This window comes from Molothrus ater, chromosome 8 (genome assembly GCF_012460135.2).
Source record: "Molothrus ater isolate BHLD 08-10-18 breed brown headed cowbird chromosome 8, BPBGC_Mater_1.1, whole genome shotgun sequence".
NCBI classification, from domain to species: Eukaryota; Metazoa; Chordata; class Aves; order Passeriformes; family Icteridae; genus Molothrus; species Molothrus ater.
Window position 1 is genome coordinate 2,498,247 of NC_050485.2, and position 14,621 is coordinate 2,512,867.

The following is a 14,621-nucleotide window of genomic DNA, read 5'->3' on the forward strand; positions in this document are numbered from 1 at the left end:
AATCAGGCAGGGTGACTTCCCCAAGCCTGACTGTGGAAGGGGTGTGGTAGTAGGTTCCCAATCAAGTAATGATTAGTATTGACTTTATTATCCAGAAGGCATAAAAAGACACTTTATTATTAGAAATCTACAGTTCTTATAGGAACAGTGGTGGATCTAAGACCTGATTGGTCTTAAAGTCAAAACCTCTCATGTCACTGTCATATTTTCTGAAAAATCTTTTTGTCAGGATTTCTTCTCCTATGAAGCTGAGAAGCCTCAGAGAAAAAGGGAAACAATAATTATCTGATTGCTTCTCCTGTGTTTTGCTGCTTTGGAGTGGGGTTTGGAGATTGTTTATCCAACATGTGAATTGTTTTTATTTAATGACCAATCATGGTCCAGCTGTGTTGGGACTCTGGAAGGGTCACAAGTTTTTAATTAGTATCTTGTTAAACCTTCTCTAAGTATCCTTTCTCTATTCCTTAGTATAGCTTTAGGATAGCATTCTTTGATATAATATAATGCCATAAAATAATAAATTAACCTTTTAAGAACATGGAGTCAGATTCATCAATTCCTCCTTTGTCCTGGGGACCCAAATAGCAAATACCACACTCTCACACTACTGGTGTTTATCAATAGCACACTCTAGCAAACCATATCTATAAACAATGGTTACAGAAAGAGAAATAATAATTGTTTGAATTCTTTTCCTCTAAGTTTCCCACAGTGTGGCAGTCATATTTTCTGAAAAATCCCTTGGCCCAGGATTTTCTCCTAGGAAGCTGAGAGGCCTCAGAGAAAAGGAAAACAATTCTTATCTTATTTGCTTCTCCTGTGTTTTGCTCCTTTGGAATGTGGTTGGAGATTGTTTATCCAACAGGTGATTGTTTCATTGGTTTCATGTGAATTGTTTTCACTCTTTGGCCAATCAGTGCCAGGCTGTGTCGAGGCTCTGGAGAGAGTCACGAGTTTTCATTATTATCTTTTTAGCATTCTGTAAGTATCCTTTCTGTATTCTTTAGTATAGTTTTAGTATAGCATTTTTTAATATAATATAATACCATAAAATAATAATTAGCCTTCTGAGAACATGGAGTCAGATTCATCATTCCTTCCTTCATCTGCAAATACAACACCACAGCTTCTCCACAGCTTCCCAGGATTTTTCTGGGAAAGTCTGTGCCTGCTCTCTGATGCCACAATGGCCTGCCTGGAGGAGAACCACCAACAGTGTGTGTCACTGTCATGTTTTCTGAAAAATCCCTTCACCAGGATTTCTTCTCCTGGGAAGCTGAGAAGCCTCAGAGAAGACTGAAAACAATATTATCTCATTTGCTTCTCCTGTGTTTTGCTGCTTTGGACTGTGGTCTGGAGATTGTTTATCCAACAGATGATTGTTTGATTGGTTTCATGTGAATTGTTTTGACTTAATGACCAATCACCATCAGCTCTGTTGAGGCCCTGGAGAGAGTCACGAGTTTTCATTATTATCTTTTTAGATAATAATGAAATAACTCCTTTCTATATTCTTTAGTATAGTTTAGTTTAGCATTCTTTTATATAATATAGTATCATAAAACCTAAATTAGCCTTCTGAGAGCGTGGAGTCAGATTTACTCATTCCTCCTCTCATTAGGGTTACCTGCAAATACCACATTCTCACACTACCAGTAGCACACTCTAGCAAACAATGGTTACAGAAAGAGAGATAATAATTGTTTGAATTCTTTTTCTCTAAGTCTCCCTCAGCTTCTCCACAGCTTCCCAGGATTTTTCTGGGAAAGTCTGTGCCTGCTCTCTGTGGCCACAATGGCCTGCTTGGAGGAGAACCACCAACAGCGTGGATGCAGCAAGAGGGAAAAGGGCTCGGAAAGCAGCGGGACAAGGAGGGCTTTGCTCACCGGTGACCTCGTCCAGGCTCTCCTTGGTGACGTGGTCGTTCTGGTTGACCCACTCTCCGTTGCACTTGAAGTAGATCTGCGTGGCGGGGTTGGCGCGGCACACCAGCTCCACGGGCTTGTTCTTGACGATGTAGGCGTCCTGCGGCTCGCGCAGGAAGTGCGGCAGCGTCTCGGCCGGCGCCGACGGGAACGACTCGGGCAGCACATCGCTGTACTCCAGCCCTGCCGGGACACACAGAGCCTCAGCAGCTGCCCCACGGCCCCCTCCACGCTGCTCCCTCCCTGCCCTGCACGCACATGGGTGGCAACAGCAGACGTGGAGGAGTGGGAAAGCAAAACCGGCAAAGCAGCAGCTGGCAGGATGAGAAGACGCAATCTCAAGCTGCATGAAGGGAAATATAGGTTGGATATTAGGAATAATGATAAAAGGGTGATAAAGTACTGGAATTGTCTGCCCAGGGTGGAGTTGCCGTCCCTGGGTGTGTTTAACAAAGCCTGGATGTGGCACTGGGTGCCAGGGTTTAGTTGAGGTGTTGGGGCTGGGTTGGACTCGATCTTGGAGGTCTCTTCCAACCCAGTGATTCTGTGAAAGCAACCCAGAGCTGTGGGATCAATCCTGTTTCACCTGGGTACTAGGTCCCCATCCATACCCTGAACCCAAACCTGGATGATCTCACTAGAGGACACTGCAAGGGAAAAGCAAAACAAACCCAGGTATGGATAGTGACAGGGACACAGAGAGGCTCCAAAGGGGCTGGTGTCCCCCATCCTCTTCCTCACAGCCCTGAGGAATGCACGGGCATGCTCTGAGCAGAGAGCTGGCAGGGTTTGTCCTGGGAATGCTGACCATGTCCCCAGGACAAATCTCAGCCATCCACACCTTCAGTGGAGCTGCATTTGGGAACTCACCCCCTGCCAGCACTTGGATTTCAGCATCACCCAACAGGTGAGCAATGGCTTCCAGCCCAGGCACCTCCAGAGAACATCACGCAAAGGTGCCATCAGGATTCCCAATATCCCAGAAAACGGGGGGCTGTGCCCTGGGGAGCTCCATATTCCTGCTTGTTTGCTTTCAAAAGCCATCTAAATGCAAAAACAACTGGAGGTCGTGTCTGCTCAGGCCAGGCCAAGAAAAATCTTGTGCTCTTGAGCCTAAGGAATGTTATCCCTTAGGAGTGGGAGCTCCAGGGTGCCCCATTCCCAGCAGCAGCTTGGGAAGATGCTCTGACTGAAGCTGAGCATCATCTGCAGACCCGTTTCCAGCCCATTAAGATCAACCTCAAATATCACAGGAGTAATAAAAACCCCCACACAGGTGCACAGGGATGCTGCTGCTTAACCTGTTGTTCCTGGGAATCTCACTAGCAGTCAGGTCACATCTCGAGGCTTTTCTTTACCCTCAAAGGAGTTATGAGCTTTTCCTCCTCCTCTCTTTCCCCAGCCAGAGCTGTGATTCTCAACTTCAGGCACTGCAGCGTGCAGGAAAACAGTAAATATCCCCAGCCCCACGATAACATCTCCAGAGCTGGCAGGGAGAAGAAAGGATCCCACTGCCTCCATCACCCTTGGCAAGCAGTGGTGCTGCACGGAGAGAATCAGAATCCCAAGCTGTGAGGAGGAGGAGGAGGAAGGGAAAAAATATATAATCAGATGCACCAAGAAAACAAGATGACCAGGCTTCCTCCTGAGCAAAAATCAGTGAGGGGAAAAAAAAAAAAAAAAAAAAAAAAAGGCACGAGGTCAGTCGTTTAAAATCCATTTAGGAAAATTGACTTTCCATTTCCATTTAACACAGCACTAAGGGAGAGCAGTAGGACATTTGTCATAATCCATTAACTGCTCTTTTGGAAACAATGAATTAAACTCTGGGCTAATTTCTCTCTCTCTCTGGCTCTTCCCCACCTCTCTGCTGCTGGTTATTTCCTTCCCCATCTCATTTGCAGACCTGTAATTTTCCCAGGCCCCGTGGCAGGCAGGGAGACAGGGAATGCCAAGGTGTGTGACCCCCCCCCTCCACCCACCCTGAACAAAATCTTGGAAACAAAATCCCACACTGCTCCCTGTGACCACCTCAGGCCACTGCTCCTGCTGGGCAGCCTTTCACCTGTCACAGCAGCAAACATCCCTTTTTTCATCTGCTAATCAATTTTTCATCCACTGAGTTGTTGTGCTGTTGTTTGTGTGTTGTTTTTTTTGGTTAATTTCAAAAACCATTTTGATGCCATGGCTCTAAATTCCCTGGCAATGGGGGCTGGCAGGAGATAATCGAACTGGCAGCAGAGGCAGCCAACAAAACTTCACTCACAGGCTTGTGTGTAAACCTCCCTGATATGATGTTCCCTGCATCCCTGTGGCAAAGTAAGACCTGAGCTTGGCAGCTGGGAATGGGCACAGGTATCCTCACAAGGCAGTTTTTGGGAGGATCTTCCCCTGTGGAGGTGACACCCAAAGTGCTCATGGCCCTGATCTAAATCCACAGGCCAGGAGGAGAGATCCTTCTCCAACAGCCAGCAGCAAGGATATGTTTTCTCCCACCTCATCACCACTTTGGTGATGCTGAACAAGACTTTAGGTCATCCAAGAGGAGCTGGAAGGGGATGAATCACGGCCGGATAGGGATGAAAATCCGGATTTGTGACTCACCGGGATCATCTGCACGGGAAGGGTGAAGGCTGCAGTGGAGCCACTCGGGCCCCCAGAACAATGTTGGGGGCTGAGACATGCCTGGTACCAAAAATCCTATCCAGACCCTGCTCCAAGAGGGGCTCTGCCCAAATAAATGCTGAGGCTTTAAGGTTCTTCTCCACTTATGTGACTTTGGGGATTAAGTGACTTTGGGGATGAAGGTGGGAGAATAGGACGGTGTCACCAACCAGATCCAATATCTGCTTTTGGTGGCTACAAAAACCTGCTGGGTTTAAGGTTTCAACCCAAAACACCTGAACCTTTTAAGCCAGGAGCATGTTGGGAAAGTTTAAGTCCTGCAAACTCACGACAGCTGAGGGATTTTTTTGTTTCTGGCCAGGAAAGATCTGGGGCCAAAAAAGCAGCTCTAACAGGAGAAAAGGATGATGGGTTCTTCATGGCAGACTCACAACTGGGGTCATGCCATGGAGCCCCAACCCCACAGATTCCCCAGACTCGTGGATGGGAGCAAATCAAGGGGGAGGGTGATTTTTCCATTCAGAAATTAGCTGGGAAAAAAGCACTCCTGGTGGTACCAAAAATCCCATCCAGACCCTGCTCCAAGAGGGGCTCTGCCCAAATAAATGCTGAGGCTTTAAGGTTCTTCTCCATGTGGGCACAGTGACTTTGGAGATGAAGGTGGGGTGGGCACAGTGACTTTGGGGATGAAGGTGGGAGAACAGGATGGTGTCACCAACCAGATCCAACACCTGCTTTTGGTGGCTACAAAAACCTGCTGGGTTTAAGGTTTCAACCCAAAACACCTGAACCTTTTAAGCCAGGAGCATGTTGGGAAGGTTAAAATCTTGCAAACTCATGACAGCTGGGGGATCTTTTGTTTCTGGCCAGGAAAGATCTGGGGCCAAAAAAGCAGCTCTAACAGGAGACAGGAGAAAAGGATGATGGGTTCTTCATGGCAGACTCACAACTGGGGCCATGCCATGGAGCCCCAACCCCACAGATTCCCCAGACTCGTGGATGGGAGCAAATCAAGGGGGAGGGTGATTTTTCCATTCAGAAATTAGCTGGGAAAAAAGCATTTGCAGCTGGGCAGGGCGTTTTCCTCCAGCATGAAACGCTCACTGCTATTTAAACACACTGGGGAAGAATTAAGGCATAGGAACAAGGGGGACTTTGGATGAGAAAAGGGAGGAGAAGCATGCTGGGCACATTTATCACAAGCCATCAAGCCAGCCTTTCATCCCCGCTGCCACCCGCCGCATGGGAAACCTCTGCCTCTGCCGGCACTCATGGGGGCCCCCCAAAAAATCCACACTGGGGGGAGGAACACGCTGCTTCTGCAGGAACAACTGCTGCTGCTGTGAGCCCTGACTGCCTGGCAACAACTGCAAAACCCAGAAAAAGGAACTTTCCCAGTGCTGCAACTCCACCACCTGCAGAGGCCACCGCGGCTCCGGTGCCACCCCAGGTGACACTGTGGCCCAGTGACCCACAGGAGCAGCAGGCAGGGGAGATGTTTTTGCATGGGAGAGCAGGAAAGGAGCCCTGCACAGCCGGGATTTCCAGTCCTGCAATCACACCAGCAATAAAACTCCCAGCAGTGACAAACTAATAAATATTTGAGAGCGCGCTCCGCTGCCTGTAATCATCTCCCTGGCAGACGTCTGCAGGGGGTTCCCATCTGCTGGCTTCCCTCCTTCCTGCTGGAGGTGGGTGCCTGCTTCCCAGATCTCTTCTGGGGTTTTTTTTTGGGAAGTCCCAGGCTGTCACCATCCCACAATCTCACACGACTTGGGGCACGGTGTTCTGGGGTGTCTGGAGCTCTTTGTGGGCAGAGAGAGACAAAAAGGAGGGGGCAGCTCCCAGCTCAAGCCACGGGACCAACTCCTGAAGCCTGTAGTAGGAGCAATGAGAGGAAAAGGGAGGAGGGGAACAGGCATTTCTTTTCCTCTCCCCATCCCTCATCACACATTTTAATCTGCAGGGGCTGAGCTGGATTATCTGCAGCATCTGTTCCCTGGGGGGTGATTTGCAGATGTTTGCCGCCAGTCTTTGCAACTTTGTGGAGATCCACGACCCCAAACCCACCTCACCCACCAAAGGGAGCAGCACCGGGGTGGGATCCAGCCTTAACCCCCCCCTCCATCACCCCAAACACGTGGCACTGAGGATGGCAAGCCCGGGAAGCAACTCCCCCTGCAGCAATGGCCAAGCAAACCTCCCCAGGAAAGCGTTAAAATCCTCTCTCCTGCAATTGTTATCCCTCCAAATATTTGGAAGATTACAGGAGCATTAGTGGCTGCCCATCACCCACGGCCACCCCTCCCTCCTGCCGGTCCCAGGCAGGCAGGGAAGCCATGGAAGGATGCAGGGATTAGGCTGGGATGCCTGGGTTTCTCCAGCTAAATCTCAGTGGCTCTGGATGCTTAACCCCTTCTGCCTCCACCTCCCCACGTCCCTGCCTGCCTCAGGGCAGGTGCTGGCTCCTGGGAAGGCCTGGTAGGGAAGAGTTAAACCTGCCAGGTGGGTTAAAATCCTCCTGGAGAAATGAAAAAATACATGACAGCTTATCTGCAGCACCACAGGAGGAGTCATGTGCCTTCCCAATCTCCCTTCCCAATCCCCCAGCAGGGATGGGAATGGCTCTGGCTCCTGAGACAGAGATGGAGGGGATGCTTCAGCCACCAGCTGGGCTCCAGGAGGTGTCTGGAAAGCTGGAGTGGGGCTGTCCCCCCTCCCCAAATCCCCCCTCCTATTGCCTCCAGGGAGAATGTATGAACAGGCTCATTGAGAGATTAGTGCTGTTGCCATTTCAACTCCAGCAAATTTTGACACTGGAGCCATGGCATGGCTCCCTGCCATTCCAGAATCCCTGCCTGACTCAGGGCATCCCTGCTGGGACACAAATGCATCCCACCACATCCCACCACATCCCAGAGCTCAGGAGGAACTGGCATCACCAGTCCAGGCCTGTCCTGTTCCCATGGGCTTCCCATCACAGGCTGCCATTGGGACAACTTTGTGTCCAGTGGTGACACCCCTGCAAACTTCCCCTCCTAAAAGCACCCTGAGCATCTTCCTCCCCCACACATCATCCTCTCTTCCCCAAGCATCCCCTCCTCACCCTTGCTCTGCCAAGTTCAGCCTCCCACACAGCCAGGGGGTCCCCAACACACAGCCCCATCTCTGAGGAGGTGACAGCAGCAGGTGGCACCTTCAAAGCAAAGTCTCCATGAGGTGGAGCAGTGCCACACCAAGCCACAGCCCCTTCTCAGGAGTTACAGCCCACTGGAGACACAGCAGGGAGAAAGGAGGACTCTCAGGACTCTAGCTGCTCACAGTGACCCCAAGATGCATTAAAAAGTCTCTTTTTTCTGGTGGTTGAAGAAAGAGTCAGAGCTCTTCATTTCTCGGTTTCAAGGTTGTTTATTGTTTCTTATCTATAAAATTATTTCTCCTGCCCAGCTGAGGTCCACTCAACAAGGCAGTCCAGGCACTCTGCCTGCCCCTGAGGTGGTGTTATCATTTTATACTAAAAACTACCTGTACAATATTTACCATAACTTCCCAATACCCATCACCTATGTTAGACAGTGAGCTTCTTCTCTAAACCAATCTAAAAGTGCCACCATCACAGCAGAAGATGGAGGCCAAGAAGAAGGAGAAAGGCTGGACAGGCCCAGATTCCTCCATCTTGCCCCCTGAACCCCCATTCTAAAAACCCCAAAAATCTTTTTTTTCACCCTGTGATAACTTCACTATCATTCTACTTAATTTGTCATGGCTTGCAGATCTTCATACAAGGTTGGTCATTTGCTCCATGGGTCATAATCAAACCCACAGGTGTTTTGGGCTCTGTGCCAGGGTCCCTGAGCCTCCTGGCAGGGGTCTTGGCAGTCCAGGACTGTCCTGAATTCCAACAGAGGACAACCCAAGATGCAGGATGGAACTGAGCATGGTTTGGGAGATCTGAAGGCACCCACATCCAGCTCTCTCCCTGCTGTCTCCTCACACAGAGCCCACAAACCCCTGTGCCTTCAGCAGCCTGGGATTGCTCAGACACAGGCTGGGAAGTGCTGAGTGTGAGATGCAGGGAATGTAACAGGTCCCCAGGGCTGCAGCTGGCTGATGTAAGCCCCGGCCTCATTAACTCAGTGTGGCTCATTAACCTCTCCCTCCCGGGAGGGGACAGCCCCAAGCTGCCAGCAGAAGCCACAAAGCTGAGTGTGGAGCCTTCAGGATAACCTGTGGTACCCAGCACCCGGGTTCATTCGGGTTCAAAGTGAAAGGAAGGAAATTTCTGGAAGTTGTTCTTCCTTGTGAGGGTAGTGGCACCCTGGCTCAGGTTGCCTCGAGAAGCTGTGGCTGCCCCTGGATCCCTGGAAGTGTCAGGCCAGGCTGGATGGAGCTTGGAGCCCCCTGCTCTGGTGGAAAGTGTCCCTGCCAACAGTGGGGGTTGGAAACCCACAATCTCTAAAGGTCCCTTCCAACCCAAAAGATTCCATGAGTCTACCCCACCTCCAGGCTGGATTTTGAGCTGAGAAACCCATGGGGATGCTGTGCTTGTGGGGTGACCACCCTCATGCCCCCAGGCTTGGTAATTCTGCAGGGGCTGCACAGAATCCCAGCCCCCAGGGTGCTGCTGTGTCCAGGGGTGTGCAGAAGGTGTTGTTCTACCTCTCTGGCCCCCCAAAAACTGGAGCCCATCCCCTCCTGCTCCCACCAGGCAGGAAAAGCAGCTGCAATATCTGCATCTGGCCTCTCCATTCTCACCAGTCTTATTAATAACTAAACCTGGAAAGAACCACTTAACCTTTCCCCCAAGCATCTCTGCCTGACAACTCACTCCTTTTCCTCCACTGGCTGCCCTCTTCCAGCAGCCTCACAGTCCCTTCCTGCCAAACCTGGCATCATCCAGCCCCATCCCTCCATCCCAGGGCCTCCAGCTCCTCCCAGAGCCCACCCAGCCCGAGAGGGACGGACAGACAGGCATTTCCCAGGACAGACAGGCATTTCCCAGCGGGTTACAAGTCCCTCCTGTCCCTCCTGCCCAGCGACAGGCAAACTTTATAATTAGAGAGCATTCCTCCCCAGCCTGGGTAATGAGGGGGTGCACCCAGCCAGCCCTAATTACACCCTTGGAAAGAAAGAAAAAAAAAATAAGCAGATTCCTCCTCTCCCAGCTAAAGGAAGAGCCTGCAGCTGGCCTCCCTGACTGCATACCTTTATTAAACCAGGACTGGATGGGGACAGGGAAAGGAATAAAGAAAGCAAAGTCTGTGCTGAGAAAAGGGGTGGGAAGGAGGAGCTGGGCAGCCCCACAGATATTTCTGCACGTAACAAACAGCCTTGTTGATCAAAACCCACCTCATTTATATAAATAAATATAAAAATACATCGACTTTTTAGCTAAATCCTCAGGTCAGGTTTTTGCAAAGCAGCCTGAGAGGTAAACTAAGGCAGGGTGACTTCACATAGGGCATCCAACCTCAGCATCCCTGGGCATCCCACCAGAGCATCCCTACACATCCCACTGAGCATCCTGTGCATCCCAGCACTGCATCCCTGTGCCCCTGGCAGCCTCAGCTAAGAGTCCAACCCAAATTCCAACCATCCCCAATCCCCCAAGGGGAGAAACACCCAGGCTCTGGCAGCATTTCCCATCCTAGGAGCTGGAAAGAGAGAGATTTATCTTGTTGGTTATGCATTACACTGGAGTATTTATGGAGCCACTACTCTTTTGTTTATCTTTATGATTATGATAATCAAAGGAGAAGCCTCCTGAGAAGTGTAAACAGCTGAGATCCCTTATGGTAAAAATCTCTTCATTTTTCATTAAATGGATTTACAACATGACACAGGCAGATTGGTGTAAATTGTTCCTCATTTCTGCTTTTAGTGGCGTCGTGAGCCGCGCAGATCCCCGTAAATACCCACGGAAAACAGAGTGAATTCAAATCAAAATAAAATAAAGAAAGAAAGGAAAAAAGGAGGAGGAATTATGCAGCAAATCCCTGTTACACTCTATTGTGCTGGCTTCTTTTGTGCTGTTTTATACATTCCCTTCAGGGAAGCAGTTTTGTTGGAAAACTCTCTCCAAATTTCATCTCGCGCTGGTTCTTGTTACGGGCACAGACACTTCCCTTTGTGCTATTTTAATTCCATTGTCACGGTCCTCTTGTCGAGTTTGTTCTGTTTACTGAGCTACAACGTTGTTTTTAATGGATATAATAATTATATGAACTTTTTATTTATTTGCTTTGGCCCATGAAAGGAAAGCCCCAGCAGCGGAGAAGGCGGTAACGCGCTGTTTATTCACATGTACGGCGTGTGCTGGGCTCCTGTTGTGAAAAGAATAATCATTTCAACAAGAAAAGAGAGAAGGGAGAAGAAAACAAGGAACAAACAGGGACTTGTTGCCCTGGTTAACGCCAGAAAGTCCAAAGGATTATTAATTATCCTTCAAACTGCAGCAAACTCCAACTGGAAGCTGCGAGCTCTCCTTGGAAAACACAGAGAAGGAAATAAAGAAATAATTTAAGAAAAGGATCTCCTGTTCAACTGAGCACTGCAGTTTGGAAAAATGCTAACTCTGGGAGAAAGAAAGTCCACGGTTTTGCAGACAGAGAGCGATTTCCCCTTCACCCAAATTACATACATATTTCAAAATGTAAATTCCCCAGCGTTCCCCTTGAGAGTGCAACTTTCAGGAGGTTGTTTTGCAATGGGTGGGTTTGCTTTTTTCCCCTGAACGTGCAAATCTGGAGGCGACTTTGGGCACAAAAAGTGACTTTAAAACAGCAGCAGCAGCAGCAGCAGCAGCAGCAGTGAGGAAGGCTGTGAACCTCCCAGTGCTCCTTGGGAAGAGAGGGATGCTCTGCTGCCCACCGGGCATCCCTCCCTGGGCATGCACATCCCACAGGAGCACGGGCTGGAGGGGAGCAGCTTTCACCCTCTGAGCACCCCATCGAGGTGGGCACAGCCCAGCCAGGCCCTCTAAAGGTGGCTCACAAGGTTTGGTACTCCTGGGTGGTGGCACTTCAGTCCCAAAATCCAGGAGGTGGCTGAGCACAACCCACCCACCCCAAGGAAGCCAAACAAGGTAAAGCAAAAAGTTGAGGCAGCAAAGAAGGGAAGAGCAGTACAAAAGGAACAGAAAGCTGAGGGGGGATGGTTGTGTTTGGTTTTGGGAGGGTTTTTTTTTCCCCACCCATCCTTTTTGTCTTTCTCTCACCCACTCTCTCCTCCCGGGAAGCCAAGGCTGGCTGGAAGGACGCTCCCCGCCGCCTCCAGCCAGCCTCTCTCTCTCTCTCTCTCTCTCTCTCTCTCTCTGCAGCCCCTCACCAGCTGCTGCCCTACTTTTCCCGACGCTTTTCCCACTCTTCTCCCGCAGCTCGCTCGGTGGCAGGCGTGGGCTGGGAGCAGCATCCCTCTCCTGCAGCTCCCGGGGCTCCCTGTGCCACCGGAGCCACCCCAGCATCACCTCCTGCCCTCCAGCCCAGCCCAGGGAGGCACCGCCAGCAAAGCTGCCCTGGTTTGAAATCATTTGAATCATCGTGTTATTATTAATATTATTATTTAATCACCAACTAGAGAAAAGGTCCACTCCGTGCCTCAAATTCCCCATTAATTCAGCTGGGGGAGGAACATCACAGGAGAGGCTGATTAAGGTCCCTTTATTAAACAGTCTTTAAAGTTGCCCTTAATCTTTCAGATTTGTTGCTACGATAAAAAAAAAAAACAAACCCCGACAACAACAAAACAGCCACCACAAATGGAGGCTGGAAATATTTTGCTTTTTGTTGTCCTTTATCTGCCCTTTCCTTTCCTTCTCATTTTACTGTGGGGGAAAACAGAAGGAAAAAAATGGGGGGAGGGGGAGAAACAGGGATAGAAAAAGATTTAAGGGAAAAAAAAATAATCCCTGCTGATGCTGAATGTCAAATATTAAGATTTTTCTCTCTCTCCCCCCTCTTTCAGCAATATCCTTATTAAAGAATAAGCCCCCAAACCACCAGTGAGACCAGCTTAGATGACAAGGCTCCCCCATCCCCTTTTCTGTGCCAGGATTTGATCCCTGAAGCCAGGAGCAGGTGGGATGGGGGCAGGTACATCAAGCCCATCGTGGCTTCCCCTTTGTGGCACAAAGAGAGGTGTCCAGCCAGTGGCAAAAGGATTTTAGCCATTACCTTGATTAGTTTTATTTCTTTCCCTCTAAACCCTGCAGCCAGCTGGGCTCCTAGCACCTCACACCTGCTTTAACACAGAGAAAAAAACGCTGTGGTTTGATAAAAACCATGAGGTTTAGGGGTTTTTCTGGGGAGCACGGAAGGAAACCCCCACAAAAAACAAAGCCTTTTCCCCTCATGCTCCATTTCCAGGGAGGTGGAGAGCCTTCAGGAGCTTCCTAGTGTTGTTTGGCACCCTCCTCCCCTCTCAGGCATTTCAATTCCACTGGACCCTGTGTCGCCACAGGTTTCTTCCTTTCTCACCACTGGGAATTTCCACCTTTTCTTCTCTGGACAGAGCCCATGCTCCCACACCACCAAGCTTCTCTTTCCTCCTTTTGTCCTCTGGCACACACATTCCAAACTAAACTCCTAGGTGGCCCAAACTCCCAAAAGCATCCTTTTTGTCTCAGAATGGGTACCCCTTGCTGCTGGAGGTGCTCAGGCTGGAAATGCCCAAATTTTGAGGGTCTGTGCCACCCTGTATAGGTGGGACTCCACCTGGAAGCATCCCTGCTGATGCTGCAACAAGCCAATGCTTCCTCCCACATCATCCTCTCCTTCTGCTGATATTGATACCAATACCCTGAGACCCCAAGGTATTGATAAAAACTGACCTTCAAAATCCACAATGCTGACAAGCAAAATGGAGTTTGGCATGTTGAATTCAGTGACAAACACGCTGAGCATCTCCAAAAGTTGAGCATGGCCCTGGTGGGTGCAGGACATGCCAGGCACAGCAGTGGAATGGCTCCTGCAGGGCTCAGGGGCACCTCTGAGGGCAGAGACACTGGGCATCCCTCAGCAGCAGTTTTTTATTATCATCCTTTTTTAGCTTTCTGATGTTTCCTTTCTCTCTTTCTTTTATTGTAATTTTAATATATCATTTTCTTTTAATATAATATATATCATAAAATAATAAATCAGCCTTCTGAAACATAAGAGTCAAGATTCTCATCTCTTCCCTCATCCTGGGGACCCTCAAACACAACCACATTTAGTGACCTCAAGTGAGTGACATTGGGCATCCCACTGCAGCATCCTGGGTGTCACTGACATATTTTATGAAATTTTTTTTGCAAATATTTTTATCTTGAGAAGCTGAGAGGCTTCAGAAACGAAATGTAACTATCTGATAGTTGTAGAATGTAGTATAAAGATAGTTTGCTGACAAGTACATCTTTGATTGGTCTCATGTGAATTGTTTCTACTTGATGACCAATCAGTTTAGTTGTGTCGAAGCTCTGAGTAGTTACGAGTTTTTTATTATCATTATTTTTTTTGCTTTCTGATGTTTCCCTTCTTTCTTTTAGTATAGTTTTCATATATAATTTTCTTTTAATATCACATATATTATAAAATAATATAAAATAATAAACCAGCCTTCTGAAACATAAAAGTCAAGATTCTCATCTCTTCCCTCATCCTGGAGACCCTAAAACACAACCACATTTAGTGACCTCCAGTGAGTGACATTGGGCATCCCACTGCAGCATCCTGGGCATCCCGCTGCAGCATCCTGGGCATCCCTCTGCAGTATCCTGGGCATTCCTCTGCAGCATCCTGGGCATCCCTCTGCAGTATCCTGGGCATTCCTCTGCAGCTGGGCATTCCTCTGCAGCATCCTGGGCTTCCAGGTGATGCACAAACTCTCAAGGGAGCAAGGGCAAAGGGTCACCCATACTGAACGTCATGGAAAAAGCACGGAAAAATCCCGGTGCCCACCAGCCTGGTCCTTTTCCCCTGGCTGTCCCGCAGCGGCTGCATTTCCATAAACGATTGGCACTAATTGCTTTAACCACGGGGGCTGTGCTGCGGGTAATGGGAGTCATTGAGCGACCTCTGCTCCGGGCCAGCCCCG

The 14,621-nt window shown here is 49.2% G+C and overlaps 1 protein-coding gene across 1 annotated transcript in view; it reads right to left on the bottom strand.

The window, feature by feature from the left end:
- LOC118700292 (netrin receptor UNC5B-like) overlaps nt 1–14,621 on the bottom strand; it is a 61,895-nt gene that overhangs the window by 18,936 nt on the left and 28,338 nt on the right. Inside the window, exon 2 of the mRNA XM_036404681.2 lies at nt 1,887–2,108. Coding sequence (XP_036260574.1) covers nt 1,887–2,108 — 222 coding nt within the window. The remainder of the gene's footprint in view (nt 1–1,886; nt 2,109–14,621) is intronic.